Source organism: Haliaeetus leucocephalus, unplaced genomic scaffold (assembly GCF_000737465.1).
Source record: "Haliaeetus leucocephalus isolate CR32 unplaced genomic scaffold, Haliaeetus_leucocephalus-4.0 Scaffold932, whole genome shotgun sequence".
Lineage (NCBI taxonomy): Eukaryota > Metazoa > Chordata > Aves > Accipitriformes > Accipitridae > Haliaeetus > Haliaeetus leucocephalus.
The window spans coordinates 635,411-656,990 of record NW_010973368.1 but is presented as its reverse complement, the minus strand read 5'-3'; the positions used below and the strand labels follow the sequence as shown (position 1 = coordinate 656,990).

At 37.8% G+C, this 21,580-nt stretch overlaps 1 protein-coding gene across 1 annotated transcript in view; it reads right to left on the bottom strand.

Moving 5' to 3' along the window:
• NPAS3 (neuronal PAS domain protein 3) overlaps positions 1 to 21,580 on the bottom strand; it is a 625,842-nt gene that overhangs the window by 28,792 nt on the left and 575,470 nt on the right. Inside the window, exon 8 of the mRNA XM_010583986.1 lies at positions 2,230 to 2,423. Coding sequence (XP_010582288.1) covers positions 2,230 to 2,423 — 194 coding nt within the window. The remainder of the gene's footprint in view (positions 1 to 2,229; positions 2,424 to 21,580) is intronic.

The following is a 21,580-nucleotide window of genomic DNA, read 5'->3' as shown; positions in this document are numbered from 1 at the left end:
CAGGCATTTGAAAGTTTTATTGCTACATGAATGTAAAGGGAAAGTTTGAGAAAAGTGTTTAATTAAAAAAAAACATATACAATTTAGGGCTCATAAAAATGCCAAACTGATGGCAGAGGAAGTATAAATCTTTCTAACACGGCCCACAAATTCATATCATACTTGACCTGACGGAATAGTTCATTTTTCACATCCATTTGATTCCTGGCTTTTTTATTGAGGTTGCCAATGAAGGTAACAGTAAGTGCAGGTGATTTTGTTAAAAGGAAATCTGTTCATTAGGAACTGGACAGATACCAGCAACTCATTTCACCGAGGCCATTGAAGAGCTCTGCAGTGGTAGCAGCTTTCCCTTATTACCTAGGTAGGTCACAGTCAAATCAAAGACTAAGGCAAAAGGTTTCTTCTAGATCATACTGTTAATCCCCAGAGCTCTTTCACCAGCTGCCAGATTATACAGAATCTAGATGCTCATTGGGTAGAGTCACAGGCAAAAACTCAGCCCAAACTTTAATACTGTTACCAGCTTTCTCTGTGACCTTGTGCAAGCCACTTTCTACGGGGCAGTTTTTCCAAGCTTAAAAATGAGAATAATATATTCTCTTTAGATAATGCTTTGGAAGTTTAGATGAAGTGTTCTCTCTAATAGCCAAGCAATATTATTTTTAATACTACTGTGGCAGTTCAGTAACATAACAGCAAAGATAACCTCATAACTGAAATCCAAGATTATTTTAAATTGTTTAAGGCCCTGATTCAACAAAACATTTGAGTACATCCCTTTCGATAAAAGTTTATACTCATGCACTATCCTGATCATAGGTATTCCATTATGATTAAGCAATTATGATTGCTCATATCAGTGAGCTTCCACTCTTAACTTATAATATGCCACAGCTGCTGTCACATGAAAAGCTTGCATTAGTCATCTTCTTTGTTCCACTTTTTGGTGATAGGTCCCCTTGACAAAATTTCTTTTGGCTGCATTACCTTCTTTCTTCCTTTCCAACCTTCCCCCCATACCTCAGACTTCCACCAATGGACCCAAACTTCTTTGTTACTTATATCTTCCTTCTCAGATATCTTCACCCTGCTCTAAATACCTGTTCCCTAGAATTTGTTTTTATTTTTCAGGGCACTGAGGGCACCAATAAGCCTTAATGGTCTTGACCAGCCCCGTGGGCCTTCCCACACCCTGCCCACAGCCCAGGATCCCATTTCAACTGCTCAGGCTCCTCTCCCCCCGCCCACGGCCCAGGACCCCACGTTGCCCCCCGGGGCCCTCAGCCCCTGCCCCAGCAATGCCACAGCAGGGCCAGCCTCCAGCTCCCCACAGCCCGGCCCTGCCCAGCCATGGGCCCTGCTGAGCCAGGCCCAGCCCACGACCCGGCCTGGCCTCGGCCCGTCCCCAGGCAGGTGCCCGATGCCCAGGGCTGAGGCTGCCCTGGTGCCCCCAGCTACCCTGCTCCTGGCTGGGGGCTGGGACAGGCCCTGACTGCCAGGCCTTGCCCCAACAGACCCTCATGGGGAGCCCTCCATGCTACCGGCACCCACCCCCCCAGGGAGTAGACAGCTGAATTTAAATCCTGTCTTCCGCTTTCCTAGTCCACTTGTTGCTACCACGTTGAACACAGCCCCCCTCAACCAGCTCCTCATCACCTGTTCCCATTTCACTGCTGTCTTTCTCAGTGTGCCCTTAACCAATTTTATTCTACGGTTTTCCCACCTCTTACTGCAACAGATCCCACCTCTCTAGCCTACTATCTAGGCCATCTGTGCTTCTGTTCCATTAAACACTAAGCACGATGTGCTGTAATCTGCAAATCAATGCAAAAATGGAAAACTTTAAAACTTCAGACAGAAAGACTTGTGGAGGGGAGGATGGGGGAGCATAAGGACGGCCATACAGGTCAGACCAACGTCTGTCTAGTCCCAAATCTTGCCTCTGAGAGGGATGGTGGGAGATTGTAAAAAGCAGGGAAAGCTTAGAGGAATCTTTCCTGGTCTATCCTCCTCTATTCCAGCAAGATATCCTGTAGTTTTTAATTTACCTTTATCCTCTAAAGATGTAATGAAAATGAAGGTGATGATGATGAGAGTGAATTCAATGCTCTCATACAACACCAGGATGGCATTGCAAGAGTCATAAATTTCAAAACTTTTTGCCAAGCCCATGGAACAAAGAATACACACAGCTAAAACAAAGAAAAAAGGAGCTAAAAGCTGTACCTATTTTCACAGTAAATGATATTGAGGTCCATATTCACACGAGTGACAAACATGTGGCAGTCAATCCTGACTTCATTAATTGTAGGAGGTGGCAAAGCATGAGCAACGACAACAAGTCCCATGATTTGGCTGGGTACTGTCCGTCCGTGGGACAGTGACACTCTCAGACGTAACCGGCCTGTTATATGAATCACCTGGAAAATAAAAACAATAAAAGAAACCCCAGTGAATTCTGGATGCAACTGTGACATCAGTTTCTTTTAAAGGATAGCATTACTATTCCCTACTGACCACTGAACACAGCCAAAAATTGTACTAAGTAACTGCCAGTATTAGTGTTAAGCGTATTAATATTGGCTGTCAACATGTCCTATATGTCCTCATGGTAAAAAAGAAGACAAGAACATAACAGGCAAAAGCTTCACATTCATCAAATAAAAACCTCAGAACTCCTTGTGGTATTGATTTTTGTTGTGGTGGTTGTTACAGAAAGAAAGAAGAAAAAAACAAGCTAGAAATTCAACAAAAGAAAAGAGAGAGGGAGATAAAACTGAAACAATGAAGGTAGAAATTAATAAAATATTAATTTTTTAACATTTGGAAATTGTACATGAGACAAAGAGATCGGCAGTTTTGAAACTTTTCCAGAATGGATTTAATTGAATTGCTAGTCACCTACACCATGGAGAGACTGCTCACAGCCTTGAATTACTTCTTCTTTGTGGTTGGCAATTTGAGAAGGAACAGCCGAGAAGTGATCAATGAGCTCAGCTGCAGGATGGTCTTCTTGCATCGAAAACAAGCTTTTTTTTTTTTTACGTAGACACGTAATGCCTTTGCCTAGTACACTCTGTATGTATGGGGATCTCTGGGGGCAGATGGTTTCTTTCCCTATTCACAAGATAACACCAGAAGATGCCTGGGAGATGCAATTGCACCCCTGGAGACTGAAATTCTAAGAATGCTGCCGGAAATGGAGTAAGTTGAAACTCTGGGAAAAGAACAATCCACTACTTCCAGTTTTATTCCTTCATGAGTTCTGTGGATAAAGAAAGGGGTTGGTTTTTTTTCAATAAAAGAATATAAATACAGCACTGATGGCAGATATCAAACTGAAAATGGAAACCACAGTTCCTGTACTCATGGATAAAAGAGCTGTAAGAACTGGCCGTTGTGGGCTATACCAGAGTTTCACCCTGAGTGTGTTACAACATCAACATGAAGAGAAAGCTTCCAGGGGATGGGGGCCCCTTTCACTGTGATCCCCGACTCACTACCCAGAGGTCAATAGAGATGTTGGTTGGTACCAGGTGCACTGGAGGAGGTGACAGAGATGGGATGTAGTTATAAGTCCACTGACACTCATCGCACAAAGACAGCAGCCAAACACTTTGCTTCTGATCTGAGATTGATTGTTAATAGAAAGTGAAAGAAGAAAATCTTTCATTAATAAGACTGCAAACCACAAAGTGCATCCAAATTCAAATCTAATTCATGCTAGCAGATCCGTGATCTAAGCCTTGAAGTTTGTTTCTTTTTTTTAACCTAATCATTAAAATACCTCCTTTCTCCATTATTTTACATTTCAACTCCAGCCAGTGTAGTGAATCTGAATGAGGAAAGTGATTAGCTGCTGTGTTTGTCCATTTCATTTGCAGGTTTCTGACCACCCACATCTTTAGTAATTATTGCCTAAACTCACACTTAATGCACCTTCCAAGGGCAAACTATTCTATGAATATTTGAAAAAGTTCCTAAAGGCAAGGATGCAAACCCACCATTTCAAACACACTTTTTTCTTTTTTTTTTTTTTTCCTGAAGACCTCATTAACTAATGAAGAAATAGCTAAAAGAAATAGGATTAACTTCACAAGAGGGGCAGTAATAGTATATTTTGCTCCTTCTAGCTAGGCTTGCATACACATCTGCTTTTTATCATTATCTGTCTCTTTTTATCATGCAGTTTCAGCTTACTGCAAAAAATCAAATCTGTAAATGCTTGGAAAAATGCTGATGGATAACTAGTAATAATGTGAAAAATCATCTCATACTGAACGTGCTATGCAAAAGTATTGTTGTTCTGTTGTTTTTTCGTAAGAGTCCTCATGCTAATATGTTTGAAGTTGGCACTATCACTTGAGGGAATTTTTAAGATATATCATACTTAAAATCCGTTTATCTCTTCCTTGTATTTTTTGAAACCACCATGTCATTTGCAGCTAAATAACAACATGATTTGTTTTTGAACAACTCTCTATTCAGTCAGTACCTCACTTTTTTTCTGATTTCTCATCTGAAATACACCTCAGATGTAGTATTGCACCAAGAGACAGTTCCAAACCTGCTAGACCCACCCTATATTAACGTTGTTGAATTTTAAGGGAGTTTACTTCCAGATTCAAATTATTTAGCTTGTTCCTAGGTCTATCATGGATCAAAACATGTTCTAAATCCCCATCTGAATTAAAATTTTAGGGGTCAGCCCTCAATTGCATTCTGATTCTGTACACTGGGAAATGTACAGCAAACTGCCCATCAGTTCCAGTGCCTGTGTGCCTCTAAAGAAACTGTATTTCCATGCCTGAAATCCCTTTCTATGACAACATTAGTCAAACGCACCAAGTGGGAAATCTAATTGGTAGTAAAAAACAATTCTAGCTGTCATGACCTTGTCTACACTGTGAGTATTGCCACTTTTAACACTGGTTCATTTGAACTGGGATTAGGGGTGATAGGAATTATAGGGTCAATTATCTCCAGTAGCTAAAATTAATCTCTTTATAATTCAATCCCACAGCACTAGTCTATCATACCCTAAAGCAGTATTATGACTTTAATGAAGCTAAATTGCAAGAATAAACTGTTTTATGAAGGACAATACTTGGATCCAGATGTAAATATTTAACAAAAATTTCCTCGGAATATTCTGAAAATCAAAAGTAAATGCAGCTCTTCTGTGCAGTTTTCTTTATAAATGCTTTCTTCTGAAAAGTATGCAACAGTCCAAATCCATCTTTAAACTATAATTGTCTTCTTTCTTTCTAATACTGCTATATGAATAGACTGGCACATTTAGATGTCACAGCAAGAGAAGACAGTGATACTATTTTCTATCCATTATAAAAAGGTGGGTGAATGCTGTATACCTGATCACAGGCATCATCAGAAGCTTTGTATGTCAAGAGCTGTACAGATTTCCCCAGCATTTCTCCATCTGCCTCCTAAATGCAATTAGTAGCAAGACTGCTTTTTTACTCTAATGGGAGCTGGACTGGGTTAACAGTTCAGAGACTTTTTTGCTTACAAACTGTTTATTGGCAGGTGTTGTAACTTGCATGTTGATTTCATCCTATAGAAGCAGAGGAAAATCTTATGGTCAAAATAAACCTTGTGATCTGATCTAGACCGGGATTTGACATAGGTCATTCTGACCTCTGTTCTTGCTTGTAGCATAACCTAGTTGTATAACAGTTATACTTGGATAGACAGGTGGATGAACCAAAAAGCATTTTGTAAGAATAAATTTTTTAACACTGTGAAATGAAAATAACATATGCATGCTGAAGCAAAACAAATATTATGAAAATCTTCTATACAGTTTAATTGCTTTGTTAAAAAAATTCTAAATCAACTTTGCCTTACACTCCAATATTGGAAAAAAAAATCATTATTTGGCTTTTATTTTTAGCTGATTAGAAAAGGGATTTGCAAAATATTGTAAGTACATGTAAACACAGTTTATGAGTGTGGGAGTGTTAACAAGCCACATTGCTTGGACAAATATATATTTCTTTTCTCTGCCATATGCTCTCTTTAGTCAGCAATAAGCGATAAGCCCTTAGATGTGGTCTACTAATGTCTACTCATTATAAACAAGCACATCACAAAGACCTTGATAAAACCTTTCCTCTGTCAATACTTAAGGAAAGGAAAGCCCAGCAACTGAAAAACACATCTGGAACCTGCTCATCATCCTTTAAAGCTAAATCTCACCTCTGGAGATGTAAATACTTTCTTTGTCAAAAGACATCTTTAAATATTACATCCATTTTTTCACATACATGTGATGTCAGAGTAAGGACATGCATTACCAGAGGCTATAAAAACCTGCAAGCATGAAAAATCTGTGAATTTCACCTTTCAGATGTCTCTGTGTTCTTCAAAACTTAAACTTCCATTAGAAAGAAATTTCTAAACTATTTCTTTTGTTCTCTGTGTAAATCACTATGCCAATTTATTATGGGACTGAAACCACAGCACTGGCAGAAGTGCTCCCTCCACATCTTTTCTCTCAATGAGGTATTAAATTTGAAGCCTTAAAATTATTGCTTGGACCCAAATTTTGCGAAGACAGTCACATAGGAAAACATCCTAATTTAGTTTGTGCACCTAGATATTTATTTAGCTGTCTTATGAACAACTCACACATACATTTATCCCCCTTTGCAGAAACAACTGTGATTACAGTGATATATATATTTGTTTTGGTCTCTCAAAGATGTTATTTTATATTTCCAAAACCAAGACCTAGATATTTAAAACACAATTAATTTGAACTACTAAAATTGGCTGAAGAAATATCTTACAAATTATAGCCATGTCCTTACATTTTTCTTCCAAAGAGATACTCACAGATACCTGGACATGCAACTCAAAACCTGCCTGTGACACTAGCAAGAGTCCACTGTCACATCTGAGTTCACGCAGTGATATCTTAAAGGTTCTCTTTTTCTGACATCAAAATATATCCATGCCTATCAACCTAAACTTCCATATAGGTTTCTTTATCTACCAGAGTTTTCTTCTTTCCTCCCTGCACCCCACTGTAGTCACTACAATATTTCTATTTGCTTGTGTTTTCTCATGGTGAGAAGCCATTTATTTCTGGGGTTCCACAGCCCCATCCACATTGAGACCAAAGCCTGCTCTCCCAGTCTTCAGGAAAGCTTTAGGAAAATAGATCACTTGCCTATACTTATCATTCAGCAGCAGTTGGGATCAGAGAGGTCCAGCACAGCCTTGTGTTTGCAGTTCCAGTAATACTTGTATATCCCATTCTCAGACTTACTGCATTTTTATAAACACTTCAGTATTCCTAACAGGAGGCCCCATGGAGCATGACACTTTCATGTTGAAAAGGAGTGAGATGCTACAGCTGTAAAATGTTGGATCATCCCACATGTGCACCAAGTTTGATGTGTCCCACATGCATCCAACTCGCTGTACACACAGACATCATTTCTCCATCATGTGTACAGTTAGCTTAACACACAGAGAACACATTGGACTTGCAGCATGAGCCATGTAAAGTAGTTTGCACATGCCCAGCGGCCACGCTTGGGGATTCCTGCATGTCTGGAAACCTGATCAATCACCCCTCAGATAGTGAAATTGTGAAAGGTAAAGTTTGTAGATATATGCTCCTGTTGTATCAATGTTAGATTTACTATCTCTTTTCATCTATAAAATAACCATCATACCATCCTTCCCCTTGTTAACATCACCCATAATTGTTCTCAACACTTATTTGATTCAGAAGTTTGCTGCTTCAGTTTTAGCCTTGAAAAAGTGCTTGTATGCTGAAAAACCTGTTTCTTTGCGTTTCTTCTGATTATAGTAGTCCATCTAATAAAAGATATTGCTTCTACACACAAACCTTGTCCTATTATATCAAGTCTGCACCAGAACAAAGAAAACTAGTAGTTAGTGCAGCTGTTAGTGGGTCATTCTGAACCATGGTGGATAGAAAAAAAGAGACTAAGCAGTAACCTATGACTCCTGAGAAACAGCTTTGTAAGTAAAATGCAGTCAGTCTTAATACAGTTATGTTCTGAATGCTACCTGAACCACTGTCAAGAGTTGTGGTCTTGAGCACCCATTCAAAAAATACAAGTCTGATTTCAAGGAGGGCAAACATTATTCCTAACACATATGTAGTTTCAAGGTCAATAGCCTCTTTTCCATCTACAAGTACATTTCAAATCCCCTCAAATACACCTGCAAAAGGCAGTCTGAAAATGGAAATGGTATTTACATTTAAACAGCATATTTGGTCTCTGGACATATTTTATTGTTAAAAAGTCAATACTAGTTGTTGGAGACACTCTAGGCTTTTCCCATCTTTCCTCTGGTATCACTCTCTCCAAATAATAAGATTCAAAAGCTATTTTGCTGCTTAAAACAGTCAGAGGCAGAATTTAGGCTAATCCCAAGGGGTTTTAAAAAAGTATCCTTATGAGACCTCAAACTCATTGGGTGCTTAAAGACAAGCATCACATGAGAAATACTCTGGCTTGGCAGGCTCAGTTCGTAGCTCTTGCTCAATGCCTAAAATGATCTGAACACACTATTATTTATTGCATATGAGGAATGTTGAGACCAGCAGCAAGCACAATAGCCACAGTCACTTTCATTCAAGTACACCACAGGGAACAGCTGCTCTTCTGCGTAAAAGTTAGTGTTTTGAGCACTCGTGCAAAAAGCCACTCATTCCTCAACCTCAGGTTGCATAACCTCTTATCTCCCACTTGCCTCTCACTAGATAATAAACTAAAGGGAAGGGAATGGGGACAGCTTTCTAACTCTCCAAAAGAGTGAAGACAAAACAAGAACCTGACATTGCCCATGTTATGTCTATCATATGAAGCTCCCTGATCTGGACGTGGCTAGGTTAGGGTTATCTAAAGAATAAACTACAACATCTCCATGGGAGTAATGGAAGACTGTTGTACAATAAACAGTTCCCAAAGCTGCCATTTAAAAAAAAAAAAAAAAAAAGGCAGCATTTTCAAGAGTGTACAATAGGTTGGTTTTCAAGAGTTGTAAAATCTTCATAGCCTGGGAAATGAACAGCAGACCAGAGGTTGCTCAAGAATAATTAATAAAAATATATTTGCTATCAACATTTTTACATCCTTTACATTAACATTATTAGACCCCCAATTTATGGCTGATTTTTATTCTGTTACATAACAGAATTTCCATTTTTATTATATGGGGTAATAGATTAGCAGTTATGGTTTATTATGGCATGGCACAGCGTCCTGCACCGTATACGGACACATATATATCTTTACCACCATGATGGCTCCCATGTCAGAATTCTGAGGTCCGGCCTTGCATTGGCATTCATTGCAGTAGTAAAAGTTGCATGATCAAGACCCTCCATTCAAAAGCGTATTTGTACTGTAAAATATCTTCCTGTTTTGTGATTTTTTATTAATTGCAATGTATTAGCAAGCTGGTTTTCTCTAAATAAAACATGTTGTACAGCTGACACTCCTGAAATCACCCTCATAATATAAGCTCAAGAAATATTGTGCTGAGTCATTGCACATTATAATTTTTCATTTATTTTGCTTTATACAACTGCAGAGGTTTCCGTTTTCAGAATCAGTCCCTGCAATAAGAGCTCCAAACATTCTACTATTAAGTAGTATCCTTTAAATATATGCAGTGTTAGTAATTCAACATGCCAGGTTTTATTTTAATACCTTTGAACCCTTTTCCTTTTCAAGATGTCTTATTAACAATTCAATCTATCAACACCGCATTATTTTTTCATAATCCCAAACTTACAAGCATTTGAAGAAGATCAACATTAAAAAAATGGAAAAAGAAGAAACTAAATGAAACCACCACACTGCAACCTGAAAAAGTAGCCATAAAAATTGGTTTTATAACAGAATACTTTTTGAAGTAATTGGCACAAAGACTGTTCTAGTGCAGATTGCTGCAAGAGCGCTCTTGGCAAGAACATCATAAGCACTAGCAAAACTTTAATATGCTCAAACAGCCAAATACAAACTGACACCAGGAACCCATGTGTGGCAACAAACAGGAAAAAAATAAAGTATCTCAATTTAATACAAAGCTATATACAAAAGGATCAATTTTTACAATTCATGGTTTAGCATACAATACAGCTGTCCTCAGAGTGAATACAGAGTAGCTATACATAAGAAATTAGAATTATCAATTCGGGGGAATTTCTCAAGAGTCCTTTTGATATGTAATACAGCAAATATAATGACTAAGAAACCAGACATCAATGCATTAAATGAGATCAGGTTGAGATCTATTTAGAAAAGACAGGTTTAAGCTGGAAAAAGAATCTCTTTGATATGACCTCCAGAGCAGACCATTTGCAGAAGGATTCAAGATGAGCAGATTTACCCTTGCATATCTGCTTGCTTCACAGCTGCTTTTAAATATAAACTCTTAAATATCTAATATTGAGTTATTGCAGAATTAAGTCTATATAGTAAAAAAAAGATTAAGAACCTGGGATTTTCTTATACTTCTAGCAAATGTAATAATAGATTTTGTACGTTGAATTTTGAGGAATAAATGAAACATAGTTAATTTAAAATCTAGCTAACATAACTAACTTAGTTCTAAATGATCTGTTATAGAATCTGGCTACTGCTGGTCTAAGCTAGGAATCTGGAATGCCTCAGAATTTTTGGTAGTCTGCATCCCTGATTTAAGGCCAATACTTTTTTAACCCTGAAACTCAAAAGATAGCTCCACTTTAACAGGTTTTCCACTGCAAATCCCTTGGTGTTCAAATGTGTTGCATTTTTTTTTTCCTCACGGAATGTTTGAAGTCCCCTTTAAAAATAATGCCTTGAGGTTATTTTTTCCTTAATACTATTTAAAGAAAGTTGAAAGCATTTAGCTATTGAAGTGTGCAGGGTTCTAATAAAGGAATTGTCATCCCTGCCCATAAGCAAACTCTCTCGGAGCTCACTATTCCAGAGTTCTCGTGCTCCTGTCAGCAGTAAAAATTAAACCTGAAAAAGGACTTTTGTTGCATCAGTTCCAATGAGAGTATTGGGGGGTGGTGGAAACTGGCTACAACATTCTGCAACAGAAAGTCCGGAAAGGTTTTTTAAAAAAAGTTAGCCTGAATCCTGTATGTCAGGGCAACCAAATCTTGTTGCACTAAAGACAACCAATCATAAGTAATCTTCAGATGTAGTGTCTTTATTTCTCTCTTTGGAGAGAGAAATAAAGTTTTAATTATTTTTTTCTTTTTTTCCTACTGTTTTATTTGATATAGTTCTTAGCAGTCCAACAATTACCTTAGGTGATTCTCTGCACAGTGAGCAAGGACTAGATAAAACAAAATATCTGATATTAATGCATTTTTCCCACACACAGAGAAAAAAATGTAGAAAATGCTGTTGTCTGTAAAGACAGAAATGGCTTCCCCAACCTGGCCTTGATTAAGACAGTAATGTTTATGTTCTACTCAAGCTCTTCACCTGGGGTTGCAACCCCAGAATTCATTCTGAAGTTAGTCAAGAAAAGTCATATAGGAAGTCATAAGTAAGAGTGACTTCACTATTTTGTGGCTAAATGGGTGGAAAGATCTGAGTTTTTCTCATACTAGAGCAGGGACACACCATGAAAAAGGCTGAGAACTATCTGAATGTCATTAATACCAAGGTTCCTCTGCTTGTGCTAATGGTGCCTGGTACAGGCTCTTACACAGAGAAGCAACCATTCTGTGTATTTTAATACTTGCATGGTTTCCCCTAGTATGGCCCCATTTCCACTGGCTGTGTACAAATACACAAGTTCTACTGAGAGATGTTGGACAACAGAATGTGTGAGCTTTCCTGCAGAATACCACAACTGTGACAGAAGCAAAGGTGGAGATGGGTAAAAAAGATTAATTTCCCATAATTATTAACATGCTTTCACCTTCTTCCCATCAATGTCACTTATATGAATCTAAACTACAAATTTTCAATTTACAAGGGGAAAACATACAGCAAAGTATATGAGCTGACTTTATGAAAAATACAACTGCGAATTTCAGAAAAGCTGCTGCAGGTGGCTAGTAATGCCTCCACATCCAGATGGCGAAAAGGAATGATCATCGGATGGGAGGCAAGAGTCTTCTGGCATGTCTGCCAACATCTAGTCTCAGTAGTTCTCTGACTGTTCTCAGCATTATATTTGAACAACTTTAAACAGTCTCACATGGTCCTGATAAAGAAAGTAGCTGGCATTCAAACTGCAAGCCCCAAGCCCTAAAGTGGCTTTACAGAGACTCTGGCTGTAGCAGAAGGCTAGGGTGCACCATGACAGCCCTTCCAGAGAAGCAGCTGTGTGTCCTTAACAGCAGCTGTAGCAGGTCAAACCAAAGGCCTGCCTAGATCAGCATCCTCAACATGTCACTCAGGCTGGCTAAGGGAGAGTATCAGACTAGGCAAGCATCTAATGGCATTTCCCTTATGTATTCTCCCAGCACTTCCTGAGGCACAGGCATGTTCTTTGGTAAGCTTTTGGCATTCATAGTGCCCTGTGGCAATGAGTTTCACTGTTGAAATCTGGAATCGGTAAATGCCTCCTTTTGCTTGTTCTGAATTTGTCTTTTACTACTTCAATTTTGTTCCCCACGCTACATATTGAGAGATTGCAGAAAATTATACCCCATTCACCTTCTCCATACACTGGTGTTTTCTATCATGTGCCTCCATAGTTATCTTTCTTCAAAGCTGAATCTCCTAGGTATATTTTAGCTGTTCCACAGCATTGATCAATGTTGTCACTTTTTTGCTGTTCTACGATCTTCAGTTTGAGATGAGGTGGGATAACAAGTGCACAAGTATTCAAGATATAGGAAAAACATTGATTTATACAATGATATAATGACATTTTCTGTTTGATTTTTAATTTCTTTCCTAATAATTTCTTAGCACTCTGTTTGCTCTCTGACCACTACTGAGCACTAAGCTGTTCTTTTCATAAACCTCTCATTACAACTCCAAGGTACCTCCTCTGAGCAGTAACAGCTGATTCAGAGCTCTTCGTTGTATATATACAGCCAGGATTGTATTTTGTGTATTACTTTACATTTACCTGAACTGAATTTTATCTGCTATTTTATTGCCCCTTCACACAGAATCATGAAGTTCTTGTGCTACTGTTCATGTTAGACTTACATTTTTACAATCCAATAAGCACTGCAACTTTCCTGTTCACCTTGGTTTCCATTTAATTTATGAATGTGTTGAGAACAAAGGCCCCAGGAACAGCAATCTCTCTGAAAAAGCAGAACTGACTGCTTAAACTGAGAAAACTGACCATTCCTGGGTTTTAGTTTTTAAAGCACTTACTAATCCATGAGAGGGTCCTCCCCCTCCACTGGGAGCTTAATTTCTTTCAGACTTTTGGTCAGGGATGGTGCTGGTTCCCATGCTGGAAATGCAGCTACTCTGTATCTAATGGAAATCCCCTGTAGACACACTTGCCTGAGAAAGCTTTGCAAAAGTCTTTGACTTTTCCTTGACATATTGTATTTACTCAGATGTCTACCAATTCTATTTTTATTTTAGTTTCAGTAGAAGTGTTCTAGGTTATGAACTCCCTTGTGCTAAGACACAAGGAAGGTGGTGCCTACTGTTTACACTAAGCACTGTAAATTAAGGTATATGAGAGGAACATATCTACTAGGAGGCGTCCTTCCTGAAACAAATCTCTGTATGACTTTCTGCAAAAAATGAGAATGAGTATACAGACTTACTCTGCACAATTCTGTGAAATGCAATGAAATAATACTGATAAATTAATGGAGACACACAAACTGTGTGTTCAGTGGCAGTGATACCAATAGGTCATAAATGTTTGGATCTCAGGCTCAAGCTCCTTTCCATAGACGTGTGACCTGTAAGCCTCTAGCAACATCCTAAGCCTCTCCTGAAACTTTTGAACAATGTGAAAATATATACTTTCAATCAAATCAAATCAAATTTTCCCAGAAATATTCAGTGATGTGATCTGTTTCATGTCAAATCACCCCAATTTTGCAGAAGACTGGTGACCCAAAATCAAGTTAATTTTGTGGAGAGGAGGGGTTTTGTGGGTATTTCAAGAAACTGTCCTGTCATTACTAGCTGAAGTCACCCAAACAAGGTATGTGATTTCTCTTTGAAGAAAAAACTTTTATTCCACTTGGAGATGGATGGTCTTTGCAAAGCTCTGACCTTCTCCTTGACAGCTACAAATGGACTACTATTTATGATTTGTTTCTATAATCCACTTAATGTAGCAAGCTAGATTATAGATAGCAATTTATTCATAAAAATCATAATAAAACAGCATTGTTTTAAATGCCAGATGTGGATAAATGGCGAGCAAGAACTGATGAGACAAGATTCGTGTTCTTGAATCTACACTGAAGAATTATGGCAGCTTCTTGCTTTATCTGCATTGGAATCAATTTAGTTACTTTTAATTCACTGATTTTCTGTTGTTTGCTTAACATTTATTAATTGATTGTCATACTCATGCAATTAATTCAAAAGTTGGCAAGTTTAACATGCAGAGATTAATTTTCTTTTACTAACCCACCACCTAGAATATGTTTTTTTTGAAAAACAGGTTACCAAGAAATTACCTCCACGTCAATCATATTTATGAATGAGATACAGTAGGGGTGTTGTATGCCATCTGTCAATCCACACTGAACCTTTCCTTATATTTGACTAAGTTTTTCTATGTAATTTAATAAAATTACAAGAAAAAATTAGGACAGCTCTGTCTTTCACTCACTGCAGTCCTAACCAAAAGTCAGGTTGAACACCTAGGACTTATCCTCTGCAAGGCTGGGAGTCTCTCATTGAAGAGTATGATGCATCTCAGGTCGAACTGAAATAAATGGTACGCCTGCCCCATCATCTGGGATCTGCACCTTCACAACAACCTTCAGGTTGCTCAGCTGTCAACTGTTTCTCATCTGGAATGAGAGCCATTCATTTGCCCTTCATGTCACACTCATTTATGATGGCTGAAATGTTTATTCAGAAGGGGAGTAGAGATAATGAGCAAGGTTTCTTTGCTCTTGGTTACCAGGACCTATTCACAAGACTTCAGACTCACTCACTGTGTTCCTCATTGCAACACAAAACAGCAGAGAGTGAGAGAAAAAATAGTGTTCCCAACTCTCATTATTTTATTATAACTTTCACCATATTTGGTGTTTAACTGAAAGCCTCATTTTCTGTGTTTTTTCCCCTCTGTGTGTCACTCAGGCTTCTGCTGTAAACTGGTCGAATCGATAAAATAGACTTTTTTATAGAGAGAGGCAAGGAATATGCCTTAGACAATGAGTTTCTTTGTGGCCTATACAAGGCTAGAATGGACCCAAGCATTTTGATCTCAAAATGAGGATTTAATATCTCTCACAGACAGTACAGATGTTCAGATAAATCTGCAGAGTTAGGTACAAGAAGACACACAAAATGAATTCAGCACTCAATGCAGACTGTAAGACACATGAGTATGCAAGCTGTGACGCATGGAAGTGCTGTAGGGCTTGTAGGAACCCAACCCAGACATTTATTTATTTTTGCACAGAAACCAAACCATGGCCCCGTTTCTCTCTCCTGTAATGTTGGGAAAACTATGTAGAAGAAAACTTTAGTCTTTTCAGCATTTGAGTTAAAATCGGAAGGTAGCTCTTTATGTAACAACTAAGGGTAGAACATACATGTACATTCATATATGCTTTAATCACATGACAAGCCCACTGATTTAGTGGGACTAGATCCATGGTCTATTTGCAAAATAAGAGTCTAAATGATCTTGGCATCCACTAATAAGATTGTGAGAAATGTAGATAATATTTAACAAATCAAGATCAGTGGGTTCCTATAGAATGTAATAGAAATCTATAAAACAAATGTGAAAAGCCTTAGAACAGTATCTTTTTGATGGGTTTTAAAACCATCCCATGGTAATCTTCAGCAAGCACATAAATTCTCTGTTAAAATCTATGAGATTGTTAAAGATACCTGGAAAAAAGATATCACATCATTCTTATTAACCTGGTAGAACTTTTCAGTAAAGAAAGGGAAATAGGCTAGGAACATATGTAAATCTTGGAGTCTTATATATTTTGACCTGGTGAGTCATTAGTAGCCCACTGCACATTGATCTACACCCCTGTGAAACCCCGTGGTGCCTGCTATTGCTTAGACCATGTAAAACAGCTCAGGATTTAGCTCGTTATCCTGTTTAAGTCACTTTATTGTTATTTCTCTTGTTTTGTCATCCACTTATGCTGAGCACCTTCCTTAAATCTCAGGTGATATCCACAGGACACTTTGTACAAACATGTGCTTCGAATAATTGACTGTCTAGTTTAGCTGCTAAATTTAAAGCAAGCCAGGGCTATGGCACTGTATATTTTGTTGGATATATTTTCTGGCTTTGTGGGGTATTGGCTGCACGATCTGATAAAAACTGAGGCTAAATGAACTCTACAATTTGTATTCCTACAGCCACAAGTTTATTGGCTTGTTTTTTCTTTTTTCTTTTTTTTCCTTGGCTCTGTCTGTAAGGTTCATTACTTACAGTTACTGCAGAATCAATTTGAAATGGCCAAAATCAGTGATGGAATTTATAGCACAATAAACATACTGCCATACAAGTGCTGTTACACATGAAAGGGTCTCGGAATATTCTTTTCAGCAATCCTTCTATATAGCAGAGTGTTCTGTTTTTATCAATTTAACGGAATCATCACAGGCATATTCTGAGAGGTGTAATCCTGACAGCTACACAGCAGATTTTCTCTGAGGCAGATATTTTTACAAGAAAACAATATTATTGATAAAATCTTAGCATATCAGAACACAGAAAAGAAACTGAACATATTTTTTTCATTCTCCACATCAGGCATTTGCAGTTCCATTCCCGCCCCCCGCCCCACCAAACCAGAAAGAGTTTATGAAGAAAGCATTCTCACGCTCCTTGTGATATATATTAATTAGTTATCATTTTAGCAACCCTGAAATCTAGAGCAAGAGCACATGGTGGGCACTATGGTGTGTGGAAAATGTGGAGGGCACTTGAAGCTAAAACATGAAGTATAGCATCAGTAGTTGCCTGTTTATAAAGTTTATAAAGATTCACATTTCTACTTAGTCTATTTTTCTTTCCAAGTGTCTCTATTATAGACATCTCATATTTTACACCATTTTGAAGCACAGAAAGTTTTAACTTTAGCATGATGCATTGTGAAAAAAATACAGAAAAGACAGATGGCAGGCTGTCCTCCCCAAAACTCGATTTCATAATATGCATGTGATTGCTAATAGGCAGGCACTAAAAAACAATTTTCCTTGACGGAGAAGAGCTGATAAATTGTCAACATAAACTTCATCTGTGGTTGCTCCAGTGATCTAAAGCTCTTCTGTGAGTTTTGTACCATCAAAGTCTGCATCTTACAACCATATCAAAATTTATGAATGCATATGACTATAAAGTGACTGAAAACAACCCATAATGCATGTTTGTGTATTGTGAATCAGCTCCTTGCTTCCTCAGGAAAAACTGTGTCCAGTACCCCATTCCTAACCTTGGGCATGTGACTGTGGGAGAGCCAGACTGTGTTCAGTGATGTCCTGTGAGCTAATTAAAACAGAGCTCTGCATCTATGTATCTCTTAAACATAGTGCTAGGTCTAGTGGTGGACTGACCTAACCAACATAGTCTTTGTAACAATACAACAATGTGAAGGATCACAAGAACTGAAAGCAGTTGATTAGTTAGGAAAAAAATATACATTTCTGAGCACTTGAGCAAGGAGAAATGAATGAAAAGACTAATAAGGTAATGATTTTCAAGAAGACAAATGTTCGTCTAATATTTCAGAGAAAAAACATGCCTGGACCTTCCAATATATGTCAAAAGTGAAAGGGCTCATTGAGTTCACATGAAATAAAATTAAGCACTCCATTCATGCATGCACAAATTCTTGGGGAAAATGCCCAAACTATTTGTACATAGAATGAGACACATTTACATTGAAAGTGCAGAGTTCATTTCAGATTTAAACATCTCACTGTAACTGGTAACTACTAATTTTGATTTTTTAAAGGCTTATAACTATTAAATATTTGCACGCCTGTATGAATTCAGATCTTATTTCTGAGAATAACTGAGAAGCAGTAACTCAACAGCAGATGAGCTGTGACTGCTCTGTTATAAGCATATTTGCCTGGAACAAAATAACGTGATGATTCCACCACATATTTAATTGCAAAAGTTTCATAAAGTTTGATTGTGAAAAGACTATGAAACATTTTGATCTGGCTTTTTTTGTTATACAGAGGAGACACTACTTGCAAGTACGTGACCAGTTCTGTAAAGTGAAGCCATGGAAAGAATCCATATTTCTTGAACCTTCTTTTAATGAGAGCAATACTGTAAATTTTAAAGGCACTGGACTTGCATCCTGTTGCTCTAATTGTTTCCAGGCTATACTACTCTTCATATGTCCCCTAAATAAAAAAAAAAACTGAAACAAAAACCCAGCAGTACACCAAGAATAGATCTCAGATTTAGGAAATATTGCCAAACTAGGCAGATATGCTCTTTTCCAAGTATATTTGGATAGAGCCACTGATGTGCTATATTGTTTGGTTTAGGATGGAAAATTATACAAAGACTAGAATTATAATTGGATAAGTCTTGTACAAAGGAAAGGGATATGGGAGCTTCTAATGTGCTATCACAAACAAAAGTGGAAAATATATTGTTTACAACTGATGAAACAGACCTTGGCTATGTCCTTTTAATGGCAAGCAATTCACACAGCAATGTGCACAAGAAGTTCAGAAAGAATAAAATACCTATCCATAAAAAGTGAAATAAAACTTGTAACCCTCTTCAGGGTAACCTCTTCAGAGCTCAGACCTCTTTATGCAATCCGTATGGATTCCCAGTAAAGGCTCCTATATGAAGTTTGTAAGAAAATTACCACTTCTTGTAATACACTTACTGTTTTCATTTTGGGGGGGTCTTTTGTATGAATTTTAAATAATGGAGAAAATTAAGATAATTGTGCTTTCCCAAGCTTGTTCTCAGATACTGATTATTTTCCTTTAAGCAGGCACAAAATTCTTGGTTCTAAGGAGGGACAGCCAAAAAATATAGCAGTAACAATTAAAATTTCTTATTTCATACTGGTTATAGATGCATTAAGGTATATAAGCTCCAGGGTCAGTATAAGCCTTGCTCAGCTTTCTTTAAAAGCATTGGGAGTAATAAAGACTTCCATTTTATCTTCAGTGAAATAATACTGCTGAAATATCACCTCATTTTTGATGTCAGCAGTGATTTCTTTTTACCTCCATGATGTCAAATGGGAATTATTATTATTAGAAAGATGGCTTCCTAATGATGCTGTAAAAAGGAGAAACTGAAACTATTCCCACCAAACATCTATATTCTGCCTTCTCCATAGGGTAAAGCAGATGGGCTCAACCAAACGCCATTCTTTGGCTAGTATTAGTGCATTAAACAGACAAATCAAGAGGCATGCTTAAACATTTAGAACAGAAGCATAGTGGCTTGTTTGGTTATAAAGTGGTGTACATGCACTCTGGACAATAGAGAAAAAGGACATTTATACTATAGGAATTCTCTGGGAAACATGGCCTGAAACATTCATGATCAATTTTCTGTTCTAGAAGCTAAAAACTGCAAATCAGTGTCCAGATCATTATCCAGAAGTCATTGCACCAGGTTAAGTCAACAAGTACAAGGAATGAAAGCCTCACATGATGGTCCTTGTTTGACTACCGGCTTCATGTGTGGTATACTGGTGATGGATACATCACTGAAATGCTCTGTGCCTTTGTTCTCCCATTCTGTCAAATGAGCAGGTACAGAGGAACCTTGCTTCATATGACAGCAAATTATACTAAAAAACTTGGGTTTTGAGTAAATGATGGGCTTTGAACCTTATGCAACCACCTATTCATGTAGAAAGTCAGTGAAGAGCAGCTGCAAAGTAGTACTATCTGAGTGAGTGAATGGGGCATTTTGGTTTGCTAATACTTTCACTTTGGTCCAAATATAAAAAGCTACAGTGCATAATGATTCCCTACCATTTTTACATGTGCTTATTACATGTATTGCTTCACACTAGTTGATAAAGCATGGAGGTCTTTAGGGTGGAGAAATCTATGGTGGATGTAAAAAAAAAAAATCAAATTGAAAAAAAAAAAAGTATCTATATAAAGTTTGTTTGTTCTGAAATAAGAAAGACAAAGTTTGCAAGGAACCAAGCGAGCTGTCAGCTGAGGAGGTGGATACCACCAGCTCTGCTCCTCTCCCACAACAAGGTGGCAGGAACAGCAGCCTCAGGGAGCTCCCCTGGACTAAATCCAAGCGGCAGGAAAATGTGTTTTTCTGCTAGTACTTTGCTTCTGTTTCTTTCCGAGGAAAAGAATTTTGGAGTAGCTCTTCTACAGCTAGTGGTAGCCCAGTTGAGAGCAGGAGTTCATATTTTTCTAGGTTTTCTGTGAAGGTTCTGCTAAATTTCACACTATCTGATCTGAGTACTTTTTTATTTAGCATCTCATTTTGCCTGTTCAGGGCAACTATCAAAACAAAGGAAGTACCAGCCTGAGAAAATGAAGTGTGATGTGCTGGAACACAGAGATGATTTGACAATATTCATGCACTAGGAAGAAAGGCTGAGGATGAAGTACAGCATGTAATCACAGTTGGCTCTGACACAAACAGCCATTGTTATCTTTGGCAAGTTACTTGATCTCTTGGTATGTCAGCACTTTCCAGCCTCAGAGGAGTGTTGCAATACATTCATTAATATAAATGACATTATAAGCAACAGGAAAAAGCCAATAAAACATAATGCTTTACACAGGTAAGAACCTGCACAAAAGGCTAAAGAAAATGTAAAAATCATGTGGGAATTACGGGTTAAAAAGTAAATGAGAAATAAAGATGTTTTTCCAAGTTCATGATGAGATGAAATCATAATTCAGTGTTTATCTCATTGTTGCACAATGCAAATAAATAAATGCAGGTATTATATCACTAAGAAGATGTGAAGAGTAGGGAGCAGGAAAAAAAGGAACTTTTAAAAGGATTTGGCTTTAACAGGACAAAGGAACAGCCTGATCCTTATGAAATGTGGGCAGCTAATATTTCAGCATGTATTGAATACAATAATCAATGATGAAGGAAAAATTACAGGGAAGTAATTTATAATGACAACACTTAAATAGTATTTTAAATTTTTCAGCTGTTTGTAAAAGATATTTTCTCTACTGTTTTTTAAATTTCAAAGAACATGTGATTGTAAAACATTAATGAGACCCAACTTGTGTAGCTGGTATATAAAATGAGCTGTACAACCTTAGCTATTCAAGGGAACATGCATGGTGGCCTTTCCTTTGTGGAGTGGACATGGAGACGGGCAATAATCCACAGGTTTACCTCCTTGAGTGCAACAACTCTGCTTTTTCCTGGTGTCTTCATTACGTACACATGAATGAACAAAGGAACTTCCGCTTGCCCA